Here is a 20,695-nt window from a genome sequence, read left to right on the forward strand (position 1 = left end):
ATATGTGCTTTTAGCTGCTGTGTAAATCTGTCTGGGCAACATTATGCACTGATTTGCAATTGCAGTGTAGCAACACTGAATTTGGGGGAAACAGCAGATACCTTTATGCTTCTAATTACAGCTTTCATCTGCTGCTAACTGATAAAAGGATGTGAGAAAAAACTCATTGCTAGGAAAAAATACTTTCTGCCCCATCTGTGCTTTGGGCCTTGAAGAGAAAATAATAGGAGAGCTGTAATGGCCTTTGAATGGTCCATCTTTCTTCAAGAAGGATTCAGAAATATCTAATCATTCTTGACAGAATCAGTTCAATGTTTCTTTAAAATCATTTAGCAATGGAAACTCCACAGCCTCTGTATATAATGCATTTCATTGCTTGTCATTCCATGCCATTCAAAAGGGTTTTCTTCCAATACATGACTAAATTGTGCTTGCACCAATGAGAGGTTTTCTCCTGTCTCTGGTGGTGTATGTTATTTTCTTCTTTATGGCAGCTCTTTGCATAGATATAATAATGTAATCTAAAACATGATTTATTGTCAGTTGCTGACTATATTTTGTCTTTTAAAAAAATCCTCTGTGTTTTTTAAATATCAAGGGATCAGTGTCAGCCCCAGTGTTTATATATGTCACTCCGTACCTGCACTGCCAGTGGTGTAAATGGAGAAGCTGAAATAATAACCCAGAATAACCCAGGCTGGAAGGGGCCTTGAGTGGGCATCTGCTCCAACCTTTAATGGGAAAGGCAGCCTAGATGACATGATCCAGCACCCTGTTCATTCAGGTCTTGAAAATCCAGTGATGGGGACTCTGCCACATCCCTGGCCAGGTTTCTGCAGTGTTTAATTCTTCTCACCGTAAAAAAAAAAATTGTTTCTTTTGCTGAGATGAAATCTCTCCCAATGAAACTTGCACCCAGCTGGACCTTGTCTTGTCCATGTAGCTCCTTGTGAAAAGAGAGCATCCATCCCTTTTCAGCTACTCTTTAAAGTACTGGAATAATATGCTGAAGTTCTTCATGACCCTTTACTTCTCAGGGAAGGTTAGGATGAGACCGAACTCTTTCCATATTCTAGACATGAACAGTTTTATCCTCTTTTCAGGGACTCTATTGCAAAATATTTAGTCTGTACATAATACCTCTCTTCATTTCTGTTCTGCAGCATAAACAGCTGCAGTTTTTTCCATTGTTTTCCTCACAGTTTGTTTTCTCTACACCTTTGCTTATTCATCCTCATTGTTTCTCTACACCTTTGCTTATTTATAATCATTCATACCATTATAACTGGTTATAATAACCTTAACTTTTTTTTCCTGCTACTTTCCAGTTTTTATTTTTTTTCACTGCTACTTTCCAGCTGACCCTCGTGTCTCTGGAATAATGATGGCCAAGGCTTGGCACAGTATTCTAGCTGAGGCTTTATTGCATCTGAGCAGGGTGGGAAGTTTATGTGAATTTGCTATTTGACCTGTCTGAATTTCTTGACTCATAGGCAGCTTTTACAGTGTTAGAATTCCAAGCCCTGTGTTTTGCAGTTCTGCTGCCTGAACTGTTATTCTGAAACTTGTTTGTCTTTGCTCTCATCCCTACCTGCCATACAGAATAATGGTGTGTATGTGATACTGTGCAATATCCTCAGTGCTCCATCCTGTTTAGTTCTTGCTCCCATGCTATGCGGTGAACACTTTTTGATTCCCATATTTTTTTTAAGCTGACAGGAGTTACATGTGAATTTAATACTTTTCCTCGCTGACTTAGACAATGAAACACAAATGCATTTTGATAGTTTAAAGCAAACTTTAGAAGAATGTTGCCTGATTCCCCTGTGTGGTTTATTAGAAGGTTACTGATGATTGTGTTCTTCCATTATGGTAATAGTAGGCTAATTTAACCCACATTTCCCTAATTTTTTATGAAAATGACACAAGCCAGATTAAGAAACCTTGATAAAGTAGATGATATCTACAGCTACTTGCCATCTTTTGGATTGGAGACCTTACCATTAGAAATGAGCCATTGACTTTTAAGATGTCACTGGGTGGAGTCAGGGCAGAAATCTGCACTTCTATCAGGATGCTCAGGAGAAATTTTCTCTGCTTACCAACAAAGCCCCAAAAGTGCCTTCCCTGCTAACATTCCAGTTTGTCCAAAGTTTTGGATGAGAACCTTATGAAACAGCTTGCTTCTCCTCTTGCTGAAAGAACAAGACAAAAAGAGATGAGAGAACAGAGCTACTCTCTATTACAGCTTCAAGCCTTACATGCAGGGAAATGCACAGAGGAATTAGGATTCTGGGTGTATATGAGATAGTCTCCCAAGGGAAACAGGGATGTCATGCAGCTTGAGAGATTGTACAGCTTGAAAATAGTAGAAAACATGATATGGAATCGTATGCTAGGAGATAAGATGCTTTTTATTCCCATCTGTGCTTCAGGGGTTGAATTGGCAGCAAATTTGAAAACCTTTACTAGGCAACAGAAAAGATCAAGAAATATAGTATATGCATAGCAGGGCTTTTGACAGAACCAAGTGCATGTCCTAACTGGATAACAGAAGCAGGATCTTAATGTACAGCAGGCACTTTCCAGATGTCTTGTGTTTGGGGTTTTTTTTAAGATCTCATGCTATGTCTGTTTTTGCAGAGTCTTTATGGACAATAGATTTTTGACCTGTGGTTAAAATGCCTTCCTCCAAGAAAAGCCCCAGCCACTATTATTTTTCTGGCATCTATTCTTGTGTAACATATGGATGTGTCCCTCTGCGGAGGTTGTGTTGTCTGTCTCAGCTGCTATTCCACATTGATAAAAATACTGGTTCTCTTCTCACTTGTATATATTAACAGCTTGGGTGTAAGTGAACATATATGCCACAGGTTCTGGAGACTTATGATCTCCAAGGGGGAAAAAAATACTTCTGTTTATGCTGGTGTCTCTCATGTGGTTCCCTTGTGCAGCTGACAAAGGGGAAATTAGCAGATGGTGTAAAACTTCTCTAGTTATTAGCAGACAGCACTATCAAGTCTATATGTTTTTCCTTACTGCAGCCAAGTCACTTCTGAAGTTTTGTAGCTTTTCTCTTGACCTAGTGGATTTCTTTTTTTTTTTTTTTTTTTTTTTTTTTGATAATCTGGTTTTTCTTCTGCTTTGTTTGATGACAGGAATATGTCCATTCTGACATTAACAAACCTCAAATCTACCCGCCAAACAGAATCAACCAGCCAATCCCCAGAGGCAGTGCAGGAGGAGAAAGATGAAATGTTTTTTCCTTCCTGAAGTAATGTTCTCTGGCTGCTTAACCCTATCAATGCAAGCTTACTTCTGCTGATGTTGGTAAGCTGCTCCCTGGGGAGTGTTCTGTGATGCTGGCAGTGTTAGCAAGAGTTGCACACCAGTCTTGCCCGTGTTTTTGCATATTTTTTGGTTTTGGTTGTTCTTTTCTTGTGTGTGCATATACTTATTTATATATAGGGATACAATGTATATTAATCCCATTGTCAAATTAGACAATAGAAAAGAGGTTTTAATGTTATTAATTACTTTAATATTTTACACAGAATAGCTTTGCAGTTTTGTAACTCAATTTTTTTCAGAAGCTTGACCCATCCTCGAAGGTCACAGTTGAAGAGTGAACAAAGGTCACAGAACATACTGGAAATCATTATTAGAAAGTTGATTTCATCTTTCCCTGAAGTTGTTTAAATGCATTGGTTACACTTCAAGCTCTGCATTATTATTGTATGAGAAATTGTTATTACACAGTTATAATGCCAGTTATGGCTGGAATATTATAGATATGGGGAACAGGATTTGAGCTGGTGAAACACTCAATATTTTCCCTTTACTGAAGAGTAGCATCTCCTCTCTTCTACCTGTTTACTCACAGTCCATAAAGACACAATCATTTTGAAAATATGTGTATTGTCTTCCTATTTTGAAAGGAAACATGTTTAAAATGAGAGAATACATTTATAGTGCATATAGGAGCTCTTATAAAAGTAAATTTTTATATTACTAACCTGTCAACAAAGTGCAACCCTGAAGATAACTGTACAGTGATCATCAGTAGATCTGGGGGCAATAGAAAAATTTCCTGCTAATACTCATCCAATACTGCTGTCTCTGGAGAATATTTCACCTAGTAAAATTATAACTTAATAAAATACATTGTAAACAGTGAAGTAACAGCCTATGGAATACCAGTATTTATTGTGATGTTCATTTTGTGTAGAAACATAAACAACAGCTAGGTAAGCAGCTAAATATTAACTAAAAGTCAAAGAAGCTAAAGAGTGTGTAGCATGGGAAGGTTTGAAGAAGCTAGGCAGAAATTCATAAGGGCATTGTATCTGGGACTCAAAATTCAATATACTTTGCTGCTGTTTGTGGAAAGTGATAAGATTTATACCTGGATTTTGACTTTATGCAAACTTCAGTATCCTAATGGATACTGAAGTAGCTGTCTTTCACAAGGACTTGGAATGTGCACATTGAAGCCAAGCAACAGCCTGAGAGTGGAGTCTTCCCCACTCATTATGAGCTGTGTCACAGGAACAAGACATCCAGGGAGATGAGATGAGGTGCTGGCAGGATAACTGTGGTTTGCTACAAGGCAATGTTGCAGCCATTATTTTGTTGAACTGCACTCTCAGCTGTGACTCAGTCTAGAAGATATGTGCAATCCTGTGGTGTATCTGCTGTATTTCCTTTTCTATACCATTTAGTTGATGTCAGGTTGAGAAAAATCACTTGTAGTAGAGTCTGTAAGTTCTGCATATCAAAGAGTGAATGTGTGTTGTCGGTGGGTTTTGGTTTTCCACAGGCTGACAATCCTGCCACTAACTCAGCAGTGCAGGCTCAGGGCCTTTGCTGTCACAGTCATGCTGTACAATTTTGTGCCACTTGCTGTGTTCAACAGGGCACCTTTGTTATGAGCACTCTCTGTGTTGTGCTTTTGAGATTCATCTTTTAGAACAGAAAAAAAAGACAAAACCACAAAAACAAACTCATAAATCACATTCAGTAAAGGCCAGAGCAGTTTGCTCTGCATAGGCAAACTTGTGCAGAGTCCTGTGTATCACAGCATACACAGGCTGTCTCTGCCTTAATGAATCCTGTCAAGTTGCTCTCTATCATCTTTAGTATTATTCCCCAAGCAGTAATGGCAAAATACATTACAGCCCTAAAGGACACTTTTCATCCCTAAACTTTAGACTCTCTTCTGCAGAATGTCACATTCTTTAGTATTTAATTTTCAAAAGCAGAAAAGTAAATTAGGGATATAGATCCCATCTTCCAAACTGAAATAAGGCCCCTAAAGTATAGTGAGGCAGTTAGGTGGATATTCCAAGTCAGTGTTACCCTTCAATGGTGTTGCAGACACAAATGATTTAGGGAGTCAAGCTGCAAAGCTCAAGTGATGTAAGATGTGTCTGTGCAGGCAGGTGTGCACAAAGTGGGGTTGTTCCCCAAAACTGCAATTGTGGCATGAAAGGTGAGAGGTCAGGTGAGGTGCTGAGTGTGAGGTGGTGCTCAAGAAGGCTGCAGGAGTTCACTGAAGAACATCAGTTGTGAAAATACCACATAGTTCTCTGACCTCTTCAAAGGGGCAGTGGAAAGTAGCAGCCAACTTGCAAAGCCAGTACTGAGGCTACAGTACTCCAGTCTACCTTTGTCTTTCAACTGCACGATTTTTTCACTCCTAGTGTAAGAGGGAGTCAACAGGCTACCTCTGTGCTCAGTAGCCACTGCAGTCTCCTGCAGGATGTGTATGAAAAACTCCTGCTGAATTGTAACTCTGCCTTGAAAAGAGGAAGAAAAGCAGCCACCCTTGAGCTCTCTTACCCCTGTAAGGACAAAGCAAAGCCTAGCTTCTCTTCACCTGTGGCAGAGAAAAAAAAAAAAGTACAGTTAATCATAGAATCATAAAGTGGTTTGGAATGGAAGGGGCCTTAAAGATCATCTTGTTCCAACTCCCTATCCAAGTTTTTGCAATGTTTCTGTTCCTTAATGAAATAATAAGTAGCAGGTAAAGAACTCTTTCCCCTGGGGATCAATTACTTCAAGGAATATATTCACTGAAATTGGCCAAAGTCTCTAATAACCACTACAGTGATCAAAATGTCAGTGTAAGCCCAAATCCCAGAGGGGGAACTTGAGGCCAGCTGCTGCATGCAGTGAAAAGAATGTGCTCCTGCTCAGGGAGTGTCAGTGGATTCACTGACACATCTGCTGCTCAGGAGCACTTGTTTCCTTATCAAATAATGCTGCCAATGGCCACTGAAAGGCTTGTGATTATTACTGGTTTTCAGTTCTTGTTTGTAGCTCAAGCTCAGATTAAACAGCAGCAACATTACCTGATATTCTCTCTAGATTTGAAATCATCACTTTTGATAACATATTGTTCTCCCAGCCTCATTTATTGTGAGGGATGCACACAAGGCTTGGTGTGCAGGTTCAGGAGATGAACTCTGCCAGCACATCAACCCCTATTAACGAGCAACAATGCCTCTTACCATGCAAATGCAGGAGGAGTTGCCAAGTGAAGGCAGCTAGAGTTGACTTAAATAGACAAGATGCAACTGTGTGTAGCAGTGTATTACAGCATGCGTAAACTAAATCTGAATTTTAACTCTCAATTCTGGCTTTACTAGCAAAAATAAAACCTTTCACAGAATGATTGCTTAAGGATGAAAAATTAGCTCCAAGTTCCCTGCAGAGAAAGGTACAGAGCCTCTTCATGCATCCACAAAGGACCTGACTTAGTACAGCAGTTCTTCATGAACTTAGGTACAAATTGCATCTTACTCTTTTCTGATATGTGAAATGGGAGCAGCAGTAATAGATGGGGGTTCTGAACTTAGCCTCTGGATAGACTGAATCCAAAGCTTCCCCTTGCCTGAATGGGTCCCTTAGCTCTGAAGGTGAAAAATGAAATTCAAGGGAGAACACCTTGCTGTTGAACACCACCATTATCTTGTTAAAAGAGTGGCTGTGGGATGAGAAGGGCCTGTTCAGGCAGCATGGCCTGTTCAGGATTGTTTATTGGCAGATTCTAACATAGGAAGAATGCCCAAAACTAGGATCAGGTTGTCACAAAGGGCTGTCATTGGGGACCAATACATCTCTCATGCTTTGCTAACATGATAGGACCTGCACAGCTGAATGAGGTGTGTCAATCCCTTCATGGTGCACCTTCTGCAGAAATGTTTGCTGCATCCCTCATTGCGTTTTTATGACAGCAGCTTTTGTGCAGATATGGGGTATAACCAGTACCCTAATTTGGTGCTGGTTTTCATTAGTGCCTGACAGGGAGGAAGGGCCTGGTTGGCAGGTATGAGTGTTCACCTAACTTGCAGGCTGAGCAAAATTTCAGTCTGGGAATGTCTAAAGCATGAAGCATGAATTCCAAGATTGTTTTACAGACACTTTTCAAAATAGAGCTGTATGACTTTCCCACTGATAAAAACAACAATGTTCACTTTTGGTACTCCTCATATGATCACATTTTCAGTAGCAGATGATATATGAGATTATATAGTTTAATACAATAATATTGCCTATCATAACTGTTTTTAGCAAAATAAAATTATCTGTGCCAAACAGAAAGATGATATAATTACAGTAAAGACTATATTTATCATTGGAAGTCCTCCATGTATTCAAGTATAGAGACCAGGATTAAATAAAGTTCTCGAAATTATGTGCAAAAGGGATTTGTGGACTGGGGTTATTTATTTAGTACCCAAAATTCAATAACCATTCTATAAGAACAGAGCAAAGCATAAGTCTTTCCCCAGATCTATTAAAATCTAAAGTTGTGAGTCGTGGAGACACCTCACAGTGTGAAATCTCATGAGACCTGATCCTCTTTTTATATAAGCCATCACATCTTCAGTTTGTGTAAGCTAAGGACCATGCTCTAAAGATTTAGTCATGAGAACATATGTTTCCAGGGTAAAGGGCTCTAAACCAGAAGCCTTTGGGCTTTTAGACTCCATAGCTCTGTGCAGGAGCACCATCCTTTCTTGACAGAGCATTTTCTGTTTGTAGTCACTGCATCTGTGTTAGGATCAGAGAGCCTTACGGAAGAAATGGGGGTGGGAGCCCAGTGCCATTCTTGCTAGTGGTGTCAAAAGGGTCAGGCTGTCATAAGAGAAAAAAAACATGTGGAAACACAAAATCACATTCCAGTGGGTTTTCTTTGGAGGTTTTCATGTACCTGAAAGAACAAAAGCTATGCTGAGACACTTCTACTAGCAAAGCAGTTGGCCCTTTTACCGTCTGTGATTCCAGTCAGGAATTTGCTGCTAGAAACATGTGCATAGGTGGAGCTGTAATAGGAAGTTGTGTCTGCTGCAGGTTAGGCTTGCGTTCCACTGGGCTCCCCAGGCTTCCCTGTGGGTTCCAAGGCTGCCCAGAATTTTCCTGGCACTGACCAAACTCTGTATGTCTCTCCTAAGCCCTCTGGCAGAAAGGGGTTGTTTCTGTAGTTGTACCTGAGGCAGGGAAATGCTCCTGTAACAAAAAATGGGGCTTTTATGAACTATTTCCTGGCACCCATAATGGTGTATATTGAAAATGAGATTTTTCTACTGTATAAAAAGGCTAATTCTAGAGACTTTTGAATTGATGTTTTCCCTGTGATAATGTGTCATGGCTTCCAAAGACTCATAAACTGTCTAAAGAATTTGCACCAGGTCATGCAGTCAGTGGATTCTGAAGCTGGGTTTCCTGACTCCCTGTTTCTTCTTCTGAAATTTATTCACTATCATTTTAGCAAAGAAAGGAGAAGGAGCTACCCAAACTCTGTACCAAGGTTCTGTCAGCTTTATGAGCCATTAGCAGTACTAAAAGCCTGTAAGGACTTTCTGTTCCAGCAGACTTGGTACACAGATGTTGTGTACAGGACCTTCTCTAATTAATATATAAAATTTTTGAAGCAGTATACATCAGTGTTTCATTTATTCTCACTGAGTAGTTGCAATGCTTGGACGTGTCTGAAGCTTACTGCAAAACTCCCATGCATTCATGAGGATCAGCCTCTGCCCTTGGGCATGCTTACCTTTTTGTTGTTTTTCCTCAAAGCATTAATTAACTGATCAAGTGGCACAAGGTGTGTGTGGTGCCTGGAGGCTTACAGGGCACGTGAAGTTTTGCTAGGCTGGCAATCCCTGTGTATCTTGTATTGCATGTAACAGGCAGGCATAGAGTCACAAAATGGTTGGGCCTGGAAGGAGCCTCAAACATCACCCAGCTTCTCCATAATGCAGATAACATGCAGTTGATTTCTAAAGAACCCCTTGTTCACACTGGCAGAGGCAAAAGATCCTTTGTGCCGATATAAACCCCACTGGCTGCAGTGAGGTGCTCCAAAAGCTCAGTTTAGACTCAAATATTGGCCCAGTGATACAAGTTTAGGAATGAGCCAGCAAGTTGGATTCACTTAGAATCAGTTTTATTGCCAGGTAAGAAATTCATAGTAATATAGTGAATACATATGTTTACAAATAAACATTCTTAAAAAACAAACAAACATTTTATTGTAGGAAGTATTATTGGTATCATAAACTCTGTAGTTAACAAGTATTAACACGGGTTTACTTACAGAACATACAGTTACTAAAATATTTCCACATAAAATATGCTCAAGTTACACGAAACCTGTGTGAATTAAGAGTGCAGCTGTAATGTGTATCTAAAGCATATGAATTAACAGCAACATTCCATAAAGGGTCAAATTAAGTCAGCCAGTTGTGAAGGCAGTAAAGATAAAAGGAATAAAAGTAAGATAGTGGAGAGTCTGGGTTGTGTGCAAAGTATTTGTCTTGTGGGCTTTGTCTACTTCTGATAGTCTTAAAACATATGATCATAAAATTTAGCAGCACGTTTATGGAGAGATACCAGTGCTCTCAGGATGCAAATCAATCTTGATATAGCTAAAAAAAGGTATCTCCATTTAACCAGATTTCAAAATCTTAGCCCTTGCATCCTTGACTAAGCAGAAGCATTGTCAGTTGAGTACAGTAAGAAATGCCACTTCCAATTCTTCTTACCACATAACAGTTCTCACTCCTCCCTGAATACTCTTCCAGACCTAATCTCCTGAAGAATTGACAGGTGGTGAGAATGCAACTGTAGTAGGACAGCTAGTTGGGATTTAGCCAAGTGACTTGTGTTGGGAGAAGGACAGGAATTACTGAAAGACTGAATGCATTGCCTGCCACCCCATCCCAACTCTGTCTCTTTGTGGATGTGCCAAAGCCTTTAGAGGCCTAGGACTGTGACTTTGCAACCAGTGCCCAGTTCAAGTGGTTTTGCTCACACAAACCAGGCATCCTGCTCATCAGAACCACAGTCAAGACCATGAGTCCAATTGTTTGTTTAGTTTAACCCCAGATCTCTGATGTTTGAGGCTGGACCAGCCTCTTCCACCACACAGCCCACCAAGAGGGAACACCACTAGAGAAAGCCAAACGATAGAGACAATATACCAGATAACATTTACTTGAACTACAGAGAACTACCATGGCTAAAAGCAAATACAAAATGATAGACTAGAGGGGAAAAGTTGAAATTGGGAAGATGAAGGGGCTAACTAAATAGTCCTGACTGTGCAACCACTGCATGGAGGTGTAGTCCACTTTCCTTTCAGAACAAACAGAGGAGGCTGAGCAGGGCAGAACCCTTGTCATCCTTAGCAAAACATGAGGAAATAGCTTAAAGGAACAGAGGGGTCACTTTGAAGAACAAGACTGTCATTGAACAATAGTAATACAGTAAAGGCACCACCCACGCTTAATTTCAGTCTGAAGCAGTTGAAGATAGGCAAAACATTTAGGTGAAGAAAAAATCCTGACAGTCTGCAAAGTGAGAATAGTTACCATCTGCCTGAAAACAGGAGGACTGAGAGGGAGTATTCTGATGCCCTTTTTCCCCCAGCAGCTTTCTATGTCATGTGAAGCGTCTCTTCTTATTTTGGAGGTTCCCAAAAATTTCAAATCAAATGAAGTAAACTCAAATGAAATCTTCTGCTGTAATCATCCTGCTGAATTCTCTACCAGCCAGAAAGGTCCCATATGCTCTTAATCATAACAGTCTTTATAAATTCCTTGTGAAGGTGTCTTTGTCCCTTATTGTACATACATTTTTTGCGTTCTCTATAGGATTCTGTAAAAGTACAATAGTAGATGTTAGGGATCATACCAAGATGGTTGCTCTCGGTTTTTCACAGGCCTAGTGTTTATTAATAGGTTTTATACAAAACTCCTCTCTGAAATAATATATTACAGTATATTGTTCTCTCTGTCTTCCTCTGTCTCAAGGCAGGAACATAGTGTAAATGTTTAAGCAGACATAAAGTTTCTCTAGATTGTGCTACTTCTCATCATGGATTTTAGTTTCAAGTAAAAAAATTTAGTCACAAGGGTTTGTGTTCCATTGTGAAATACAAATGGAGTTTGTAATTCAACCTTCAGTGTGTATTGCTGAATGGAATTAACCCACTCTTCAGCCTACAGCTGGCTGGATACCAAAAATGTCCAGGTGGAAGTTCCTTCCTTCTGTTTCCTCTTTTTTTGTTGTTTAATTTTTTTTTTGTGTTTTTTTTTTGTTTGTTTTTTTGCCTTTTGGTTGAGTGTTTGTGTTGTGTATACATTTGCATGTGGTTTTTAAAGGATTTCATTAGAAAAAAAAAAAGAGAAAGAAAAGAAACTCAAACAGTTACTTCTGTCTTGCTGTTGGTTATGAAGTATGGCTGTGGGCCCAAGTAGTGCTGGCTGCGGGTGGTCAGCGGGTCACTTAACGTCGGGTCTCCCATGCCGTGCTTGCCCTTGTTTGGGAACGCTTGCCGCCTCAGGGACGGGTCGTTGGGATCCCAGGTCTTGTAGTGGGAGTTGTAGCCCAGGGGGTGTGTGTGAATCTTGCCCATCCTGGATTTCCCGTTCTGCCTGGTGAGCCCACTGTCGATGGTGTAGGCCCTCTCCTCGTCCAGGCGCACCGGGTGGAGGGGCAGGCTCCCCTTGGCTGCCAGCTCGGCCAGGTGCCGGCGCTTGGTGTAGAAGTCATCGTTGACTTTGTCAGCTATTTGGGGTCACAAAGGGGAGGGGACAAAAAGAATCAGTTGTACACAAGAAAAATGGCTTACAGTAGGTCTTACACAGTTCTATCTGCAGAACCTTTAAAGGTACATCAGTAAGAGAAATCCACACCACCTTCGGCCCTTATTTTTGTTCTGGAGTTTTGGATGCCAGGCTTTCATACATGCAGACAAAACCCTGTTGCCCTTGAAGAAAGGACTGTCCCTGCCCCAAATCGCTCAGGTTGGGCTGACATTTACATTATGGGGAGAAGTCCTGTGAATCTCATCACTGTTCATGTCACATAGCACAGGAAATTTGGGAATCTCACAGAAGTGCACAGGCTTTCCTGGGAATGCTGCGGCATCTGGGGTCGCATTGCTGTGTGAGAGCACATCCCTTTAAATGCAAAGTGACTCGTGGGTGTTTAACCCAGCCAGCTGTAAGGTCTCGTGGTGTGTGATTAGTTGGACCCATTTCTGTTCAATAATGCCTCAGGGCAATATTAAGAATGGGATCTGTCATCCTAAATGGTCAGAAGGTCACTAATGCTTTATGGGGCTGAAAATACTTTGGGTTGTTGAAGGTTGGGTATTTACCCTGTGATTTTACAGACCATGAAAATCCTAAATTCCAGGTTCTGACATAATTTTCTGGGGTCAGTGCCACTAAGAAATACAGCAACAGCCCTGCCAACAAATACTGCATTGCAGTTTTCAAATCAGGATTTTGCCCTCGGTGATTTCCTAGGCAAATGTCTTCCAGTGCACGCTTTTGTTCAAGTTTGTTATTGCTGGCATTTATTTGGCCTTGCTTGAAAGTATGAACCATGCTTAGGAAGCTAAAGGCATTCTGCAGCAATCCAGCAACTAATTTCAATTTTGAGACTGAGGTTTAAGGGAAGCTTAACTGAATTTCATTTTTTAAGATCTTTCCTTTTATGTAAGGAGTGTTTATTTTCCCCCTTCAAAAATTAGATGTTCATTTATGATACTGCCAAATACGTAGATCAACTGGCACTGTGTTAATCAGCAGTGGTGTGCTTGGAATATATATTGTGTCAGCCTGAATTTGACTTCTGCTGTGCCCTAGCTGGATCCATCCATTTTCCTTGAAGCCATGCCATGTAAGACTTCTCTGCAGAAGTCTGGTACATGTAGCTCTCTGTACAGCTCAGCTCCTTTTGCCTTCATGAGATTTTTAATTCCCTGCACTGTTTTTTCTGTAGCTTCCTTCTTTTGCTCTAGCCCAAGTATTCCTAGGAGGCTTTTTTTGCACTTTGAATTTTCTCCCTGTCTCTAGTTCTGAACTGGATCTTTATGCAAGGCAAGGAAATTCTCAGGAGCATCATATTAATCTTCATGATCAGGCTGCAGTTGTGCATCCCCCTTGTCCTGGCCCCTCAACAGGGAGGAATATTACCAAAGGCACTTGCTATTTATTATCTCATTACATTTTTTGTATAAATGACTGTGCAACTGGACTCTGCTCTTAAATCCTTAATTGTGTCATTAAAGAGGTGTTTCATCTCCAGTGGGCTGAAATTGCTCCTTTCTGTGCTGTCAAATTGGGCTTTGTGTGTTTTACCCAACTCCATCTGTTTCCATTTTCAGGCATTGAGTGAATGCTTTTCTATAGAATACAGGTGTCTTCTGCTTGAAACAAATCACAGAATGTAGATAATGGCCTGCTCTCATTTCAGCCCAGGGTGTGCAGTTGCAACTGCTGATAGACCTGTCATGTGTTACAAAGAGAGTCTGTGAAGTTCTGCTTTGATTTTGGAGTGAGTTGTTTCATTTAGAGAGCTGTAATCTGAATAATCAAGAAGTTGTACCTATTTCTCCCTGAAAGAGCTGTTTCCAGTTCTACATGTGGCTTATCCTTTCAATTTGTTAATATTCTAAATGTCACAGAACCATTATGAATAAAAACAGGCTGGAAATGCATTTGCATTACTATTATCTCATTAATCTGTTATCAATAATTGAAAAAAATGGTTGCAGAAAAGGCACTGTGACTATTCACACAAGTCTTCATTTATATAAATTTTTACATCAAAGGCACTGCAGGCCAGCTGTTAGGGGACTGATGTCATATGATTTAGACCTTGGCTATTTATGAAAAGTCACACTAGCTTATATAATTTAAATTCAGCACAGTTAATTATGTCCAGCTTTTAATAGAGATACATTTGTATGCCTGTTTCACGTTTAAATTAGTTTAATTTGCATACAAAAATTAAAAATTTAGCTAATCTAACATAGGAATAGAGTAAATGTATAAGTTTATAGTTTTAATTTTGTATTAGTTATGTTGCAGCAATTTGTCTTCTGTAGCCAAGATTTATAATCAGCTGCAAGGTAAATAATGACTTCTCTTTCTAGAAATAGCAGTGGTGGTACAGCTATGTAAATAATGACCAAAAAATGCAGATATTTTTATTGCCTGGCTTTTCCTGCCATTTTTCCCTTTGAGGCCACAACAAGCTCATGCTGCATCCTCAGCTTCTGTTAATTTTTTTCTCACTTGCCCATTTTCCCACTGCAATGTTCCTGGGTCTCTGAATTTTATCAGACATTAGATATGCCACTCAGATCTCCAGTCACACTGAGGATGATGTCCTACAGAAGAGGAAATTGTATTTCTGTTGTATATAAAGGAGACCTTCACTGTTGAAACAGGGAGGAAGAAATCAGCCTCAAAAGGACTGTGCCTCTGACATGTCTGAAGTTGGTTTTGATCTTGTTTATGCCATGTTATAATGCCAGATTTTCAACTCTCTTTCTTATCAAAAACCACAGAGAAACTGAAACAATTAATTCTGTAAATTTGGTTGCATTAAAGTTGCTTTAACTAATGTAGTCCATTGTCCCTTTCTAGGGACTTCTCAGCTGTTCGCTGGAAACTGGGCTTGAAGGAAACAAACCAGGATGTGAACTGTAAATCCTCATCAGCAAAGTCAAGCAGAAAGCTGGCATACAGCTGCCAAGCGGCTGATTTTGTGTTTTGTGTGGGAGAGCTGCTGTTTGTGTTTGTCCTGATCAAGTAACACTTTGCAGGCTTTGCCTGAGGACTCTTCCCTGAGCCTGGCAGTTCTGTGCTGGCAGTGGCAGGCAGCCCTGCGCTGAACGGTTTAACCTCCCTCAATCCTGTTTTCTTTCTGCTTGCACGTGCAGGTGGCCGCACAGGCACTGGTACCAAAAATGGGGGGGGAGGAGATACCACTGTAGCAAATATGAGCAAAATCAGCAGTGATAAACCTGAGCAGTTCAGTTGTTCAAGAGAGCTTGTGGCAGCTCTTCTCGCCATCGCTGTTCTTTCAAGCAGGTTTCATAATAGCAGTGGGCTGTGCTCCGTGTGAGTGACCTGATGCTACTACAGTCTAGAAACAGGGGTTTTTTCTTTTCCTTTTCAAAGCGGAAAAGATTCAGAACAGTAATATTGAGCATGGTTTTGTAACAAATGTTTTACCAAGAAAAGTATATTAATAGTATCCTGAAGCCAACTACTTTAAAAATCAGCTGTGAATCTGAGGGAGTTTGTTTTTCTTCTTAAGCAGACCCTATAAATATTTTGTGGACTTTAAACATCCGGAGAGATATTTTGGACTTAGAGGATGGATTTGTTATGTGACCTTAGGTACATGACTCAACTTCCCTCTGCCTCGGTTTCACCTGCTGTAAAATGAGCTGTTAGCACATTGGAGGAGGTACTTGTGTTAGGAAGCTGAATTGCTATTTGTAGAGTATTCCGAGATTTTGGATGAAAGGTGCTATAGAAGTGCCTTTTCCATTGCTTCTGTGTCTTGATTGGTAAAAATATGATTTAAACATATCACTGCTGTGTTTGAAAAAGGAGTAAAAAATTATAATTGCAAGATTGCCAAATAATAATAGAAGGGCTTTAATTCTGAGGGTTATTGTGTTCCTTTTTCTTGGTAGCTAATTATAAAAATGTTCTCAGTTTCAATATTTCTGTAAGGCTTTTACTTCTTTAAGGTACTGCACCCATTTAGTTACTGTTTTACTGTTCATCTGGAAAAAAAATGTTGAAATATGAAATTATTTTCCAACCTTAAGTGTGAGCCTGCCATGACATGGAAGTTTCATATCTTTCTTCATAATCCATAAATATGTAACAAAAGCATGGAAACTAGTGAGTCTCTTACCAAGTAAATACCATGAATGAAAATGTGTTTTCTTGAATATCAGTGGCAAAAATCCTTGTGGCTGCCAAAGGGCCAGAATTTCTCAGTGAGCTTATTTGAATATAAGCTGTATTTGAGAGGTGGCCCTGAAACTGTGTAATGTTCTGTTCCCCAGCTTAAGTAGTCATCAACATTGCTGTGTAAGCACTTGTGGCACAGAGTCATGTGGCCATGCCTTATCACTGTGAATGCTTTCTGTTTCTTGTAAAATGTTACACAGAGGTTTAACTCTTCTCCTTACTGACAATGCTCTTATCTCTGTGGGTCCATAACATGGCTCTGAATACTCTCACCACTTACAGCTGTGGGAGAAGGCAGAATCCTGAAAGACAGTGCTGTCCCACAGTTTTTGTGAAAATAGGCACCTAGGAGTGGGAAGAAGCCTCTGAAGTGAGAGAAGAGAATCCACAAAGGAGTGAGCCCTTATAAAAGCTCTAAAGACACTAAAAAAAGCCCAAATCAAAACTTCTGTGTAACTTACAGTCAAAGATATCAAATTATGTAGGGACACTATCTCACTAGATGTTTGCAGAATTGTTTGTTATCTGAACTTATTTTAAGAACTAGTTTGTGAAATGCAGAGCTTTATTCTAGCCAAAAAGACTGTGTTTCAAATGAAGGGCTAGAGATGAAGAAAGCAAGCCAGTGGAAAGTGCTGAGGACAGGGCAGCAATGGAATTGCTACAGTGACACACCATATTACAGCTGAAATGAAGTCAGTGCCTGTTTGTGGGGGGTTTGTGAGGCTGTCCCTGTTATGTACAGCAGTTTGTAACAAGGCTTTGCTTCCACAGCCATGGGTTTGCTGAGACCGTGATGTCATTACCTAAAGCTGCGGGAAACTTCTCTTTCTCTAAGTAATGAAAGTGAAAACTCAAGGAAGGACAGAAGGGTAATGAATCCTGACTCAGAGACAGCAGGAGAATTTTGCCCAGGGAAATGCTGGGCTGCTGCCTCTGGTGGTGCTGTTGATCCTCTCTGAGTGTCTGATTGCTTATTCATTTGCCTTTCCAAGCTAGCATCTAAGACAATATGTTCAAAGGCTTCCAGGACATAAACCAGCTCTGTGTGAGAGTTCTGGCATGATTTCATCTGAAAATCAAAGAAGTATCATTGGTACATTAGCACAAGTTTATTCTTGGGTGAGGGGAAAAAACTCACACAGACGTTGCATTAGCTGCCCCTAGGTATGAATTGGATAAAATAAATTCACAGAAAAATGTATTCCATGCAGTAAAACAAATAACTAATGACCTGTGTTTTGAATTAAGGGGTTCACCAACTATCATGGAGCACAGAAGTATTTGCTCTGCATGATATGAAGTGGATTGGAAAACAGCATGGGGAAATTTCAGCAAGACAGGATTCTGTTGGTAGAATGGGGAATGGGCAGGATGGTGTGAGAGATTTGTCTGTGGCCAGGAGCAAGGAGTGTGGTTATCTCTTGGCTGGTCACTGGTCTCAGCTCACAGGCACTGGGGTGGCTCTATACAAGTTGGGGCAATTTTAAACCATACTAAATTTCAAGAATGGACAAATGCCATGGAAAATCATTTTTGCAGCCCTCCTTCTCATTCCTGTATTGAATTTTGAAAACTCAGAATTCAGCCTGTGGCCTGCATTGATTTCTGTCTTAAATATTTGGTTTTCTTCTAATACCATTTTGCCTTTATTCAAGACATTCTGAAAATGAAGACTATTTTATATCTTTGGATTCTTTCCCATGGTTTTTATTTCCTACTACTGACAGAGTTAAAGAAAAAGACATAATGCATAGAACCCCACATAAGTTTTGTAGAACCTACTTTTTGTGGCTCAGTATTATTCCTCTCCTGGCCCCCTTTACCACTACATCTATTTACTGATTTCTTACAGTGATCTGGAGAGAGACCAAGCATGAAAAGAAAAACCATATCAACCTTTTCTTCTCAGACATTGTTTGAAAGGAGCTTGTCCACCTCCAGACACAAGACTACATTTTGTTTTCCCAGTGAAATAAAATTATTTCAAGATATGAGACATGAAAAAAGATAAATATGTAGGCCCAAACATTTCTCCTCTTCTTTTGATTATCTTTGTGACAGTTTATGAAAGGCTCAGGAGGCCAGAATATTTCTGGGTTTTGAGACACATTAGGAATGGTTTAGGACAGGAATGTAATTAGACTGGGTAAGTGAAGCCTCCAGTCTTAGCAATGCTCTTTAACCCCCACAGCAAAGCCTGCTGCCTGGCTGGGATCACTGAGACCGGTTTTGATGGACTCCTCAGGCATCAGGCAGGATGTGTGCTTCACCAGAAGCAGGGCTGCCATTCCCTGGAACACAAGAGTAGCCACATGTCTGGGAGCAGAAGAGCGCCTCTTCTGACAATGAGCCAAAAAGCACAGCACTGCAAAGTCTGGGATTTTTCTTTCTCTTTTTCCAAATGTTTATTTACTGTTTAGGCAGGTTTCTCCTTGGACATGTAAAACAGATTTTCCAGCTGGGCTTTGTATACTTGCCTGCATTGATTTGCATAGTATTAAATTGCAATATTTATGATTCAATTTTGCAAAGTGCTGCAGTGATACTGTGATTTGGTTTTGATCAAAATACTCCAGACACACACACATTCTGCCTAACCTAGGAACCACTGGCATGCAGGCACTCAAACCTAACCAGTAGAAGAAAAACAAGACTTTTCCTGGCTAATCAGAATATAGGCTCTGTTAACCTGGAAACAAATGGTGGCTGATTCATGTTAAATTAACATTAGAATTGTAAATGTTTTTAGCAAACACGAAATCTGGCACACAGATAGACAAAGATCACACTGCTTGGTTGTATCCTCAAGTGATTTAACATTTTAAATTCAAGCACCAACATGCTAAACTGCTGGTTCAGTATTGTACAATGAATGATAAATTTTAGAGGAAGTAAGAGCACCAATTCTATTCTTGATCAAGGGGATGAAATTGTAAAAGAAGTCTAAGAGAATTATGTATTAAAATCTCTGACTTTTCTTTAAAAATGCAGCCAGTGGCATTCCTGTAACTGTAAATCTGTTTTTTCATTATTTTTTTTTCCTAAAGCCCTCTAAGCTTATGGCTTTCATGACATCTACAATGGCAAATAAATATGAAAAGTTCTACTGTGAAATATTTATTTCATTTTATCTCATTTAAACATATTTATCATTTTTTTACTGGAAACCTTCTATATGGTATGAAAACTTGCCTTTTGAAATAGAAACTATCTAAGGAGTCATGCTGTCATGCTTAACTTCTGAATAAAGCATGACTGCTGCATAAACTGATTTAGGAAAGGAGGGTTTGGCTTGCTTTCTAAAAATGCTGTCCAAAGCCAAAGAGGTTAACACTTAGGAGATTTGCTTAAGAGGCTTCTTCCACTTCTTCCTCCAGTAATCTTGCTTGCTTTTTCACTGGGTGGTTTTTAATGCTTCTCAGGATAAATCTGATTGTGTCAGAAATTTTGCAACGCTTCAATACATCAACAATAACACAAAATTGTTTGTAACCTTTTCTGTCGGTGAGGACCTTGCATTTGTCTGAGGGCAGAGCCCCTTCAGGGTTGCAGGGGCATTGGCAGGAGCAGAGAGCTGTGCTGAGCACTCCAGCCCTGCCCTGCAGCCAGGGCTCCCAGCAGCCTGCCCGGGGTTCCCCTGCTCCTGGGGGGCTGCACACAGGGGGGACGTGGGGCACGGCAGAACAGAGCTCACCTTGTTCTGCAGGGGGGTTTAGCATCTCAGAAAGCCTGCTTGGTTTTCCTTCAGGTGTCAATTTACCTTATCTAACGTGGACTGAAAAAGCTCTGCTATTCCTGGCCACATTTATTTGTAACAACTGTTCTTAGCATGAACATAATTGAATTTTCTTTTCACACATCGCTGTTGGCATTCTTCTATGTGCTCAGTTTTGTTTTCAATTTTAATAGTTTTGATTGATATTTTTGTCTCTCTTCGTATACTGCTGGTTATAACTCTTAGACATATGTCTGAATCAGCTACAGATGAGCTGCAAATACCAGATGTGATGACATAGGAAGCTGCATGAGAGCACAGAGAATCCAATTTGGAGTCTGAACATGTAATTAAGATGTGTTTTAGTGCTGAAATAGACTTGCATTTTTATGCCTTTCAACTGCCATAATACTAGATTTATACTATTATTTCTCAACATGAAGAAAGGCCTACAGGCTTTTTGAATTGTACTCGTTAAATGAAAAAAAAAAGTCACAGTGGTGTAATAGCAATTTTTTCCTAATTTATTTTTATTTTATCTTTTTTCTTAACTGCTTTAATTTAAAAGGATTTTTAATAATTTTTCTGTATTGAAGTTGATTTATTTTTTCCAAAATATTCTGGCATAAGTAGTTTCTGTTAGAAAGTTATCTTTTTCTACTCTTTTCTCAGGAGG

The 20,695-nt window shown here is 39.9% G+C and overlaps 2 protein-coding genes across 17 annotated transcripts in view; one reads left to right on the plus strand and one right to left on the minus strand.

Annotated features, from left to right (window-relative positions):
• CPPED1 (calcineurin like phosphoesterase domain containing 1) overlaps window positions 1–20,695 on the plus strand; it is a 439,059-nt gene that overhangs the window by 197,363 nt on the left and 221,001 nt on the right. The window lies entirely within an intron of this gene.
• Window positions 9,467–20,695, minus strand: part of SHISA9 (shisa family member 9) — a 175,136-nt gene continuing 163,907 nt past the window's right edge. Inside the window, exon 4 of the mRNA XM_059862177.1 lies at window positions 9,467–12,078. Coding sequence (XP_059718160.1) covers window positions 11,711–12,078 — 368 coding nt within the window. The 3' untranslated portion in view covers window positions 9,467–11,710. The remainder of the gene's footprint in view (window positions 12,079–20,695) is intronic.

The sequence above is a fragment of the Haemorhous mexicanus genome, chromosome 17, assembly GCF_027477595.1.
Source record: "Haemorhous mexicanus isolate bHaeMex1 chromosome 17, bHaeMex1.pri, whole genome shotgun sequence".
Taxonomy (NCBI): Eukaryota; Metazoa; Chordata; class Aves; order Passeriformes; family Fringillidae; genus Haemorhous; species Haemorhous mexicanus.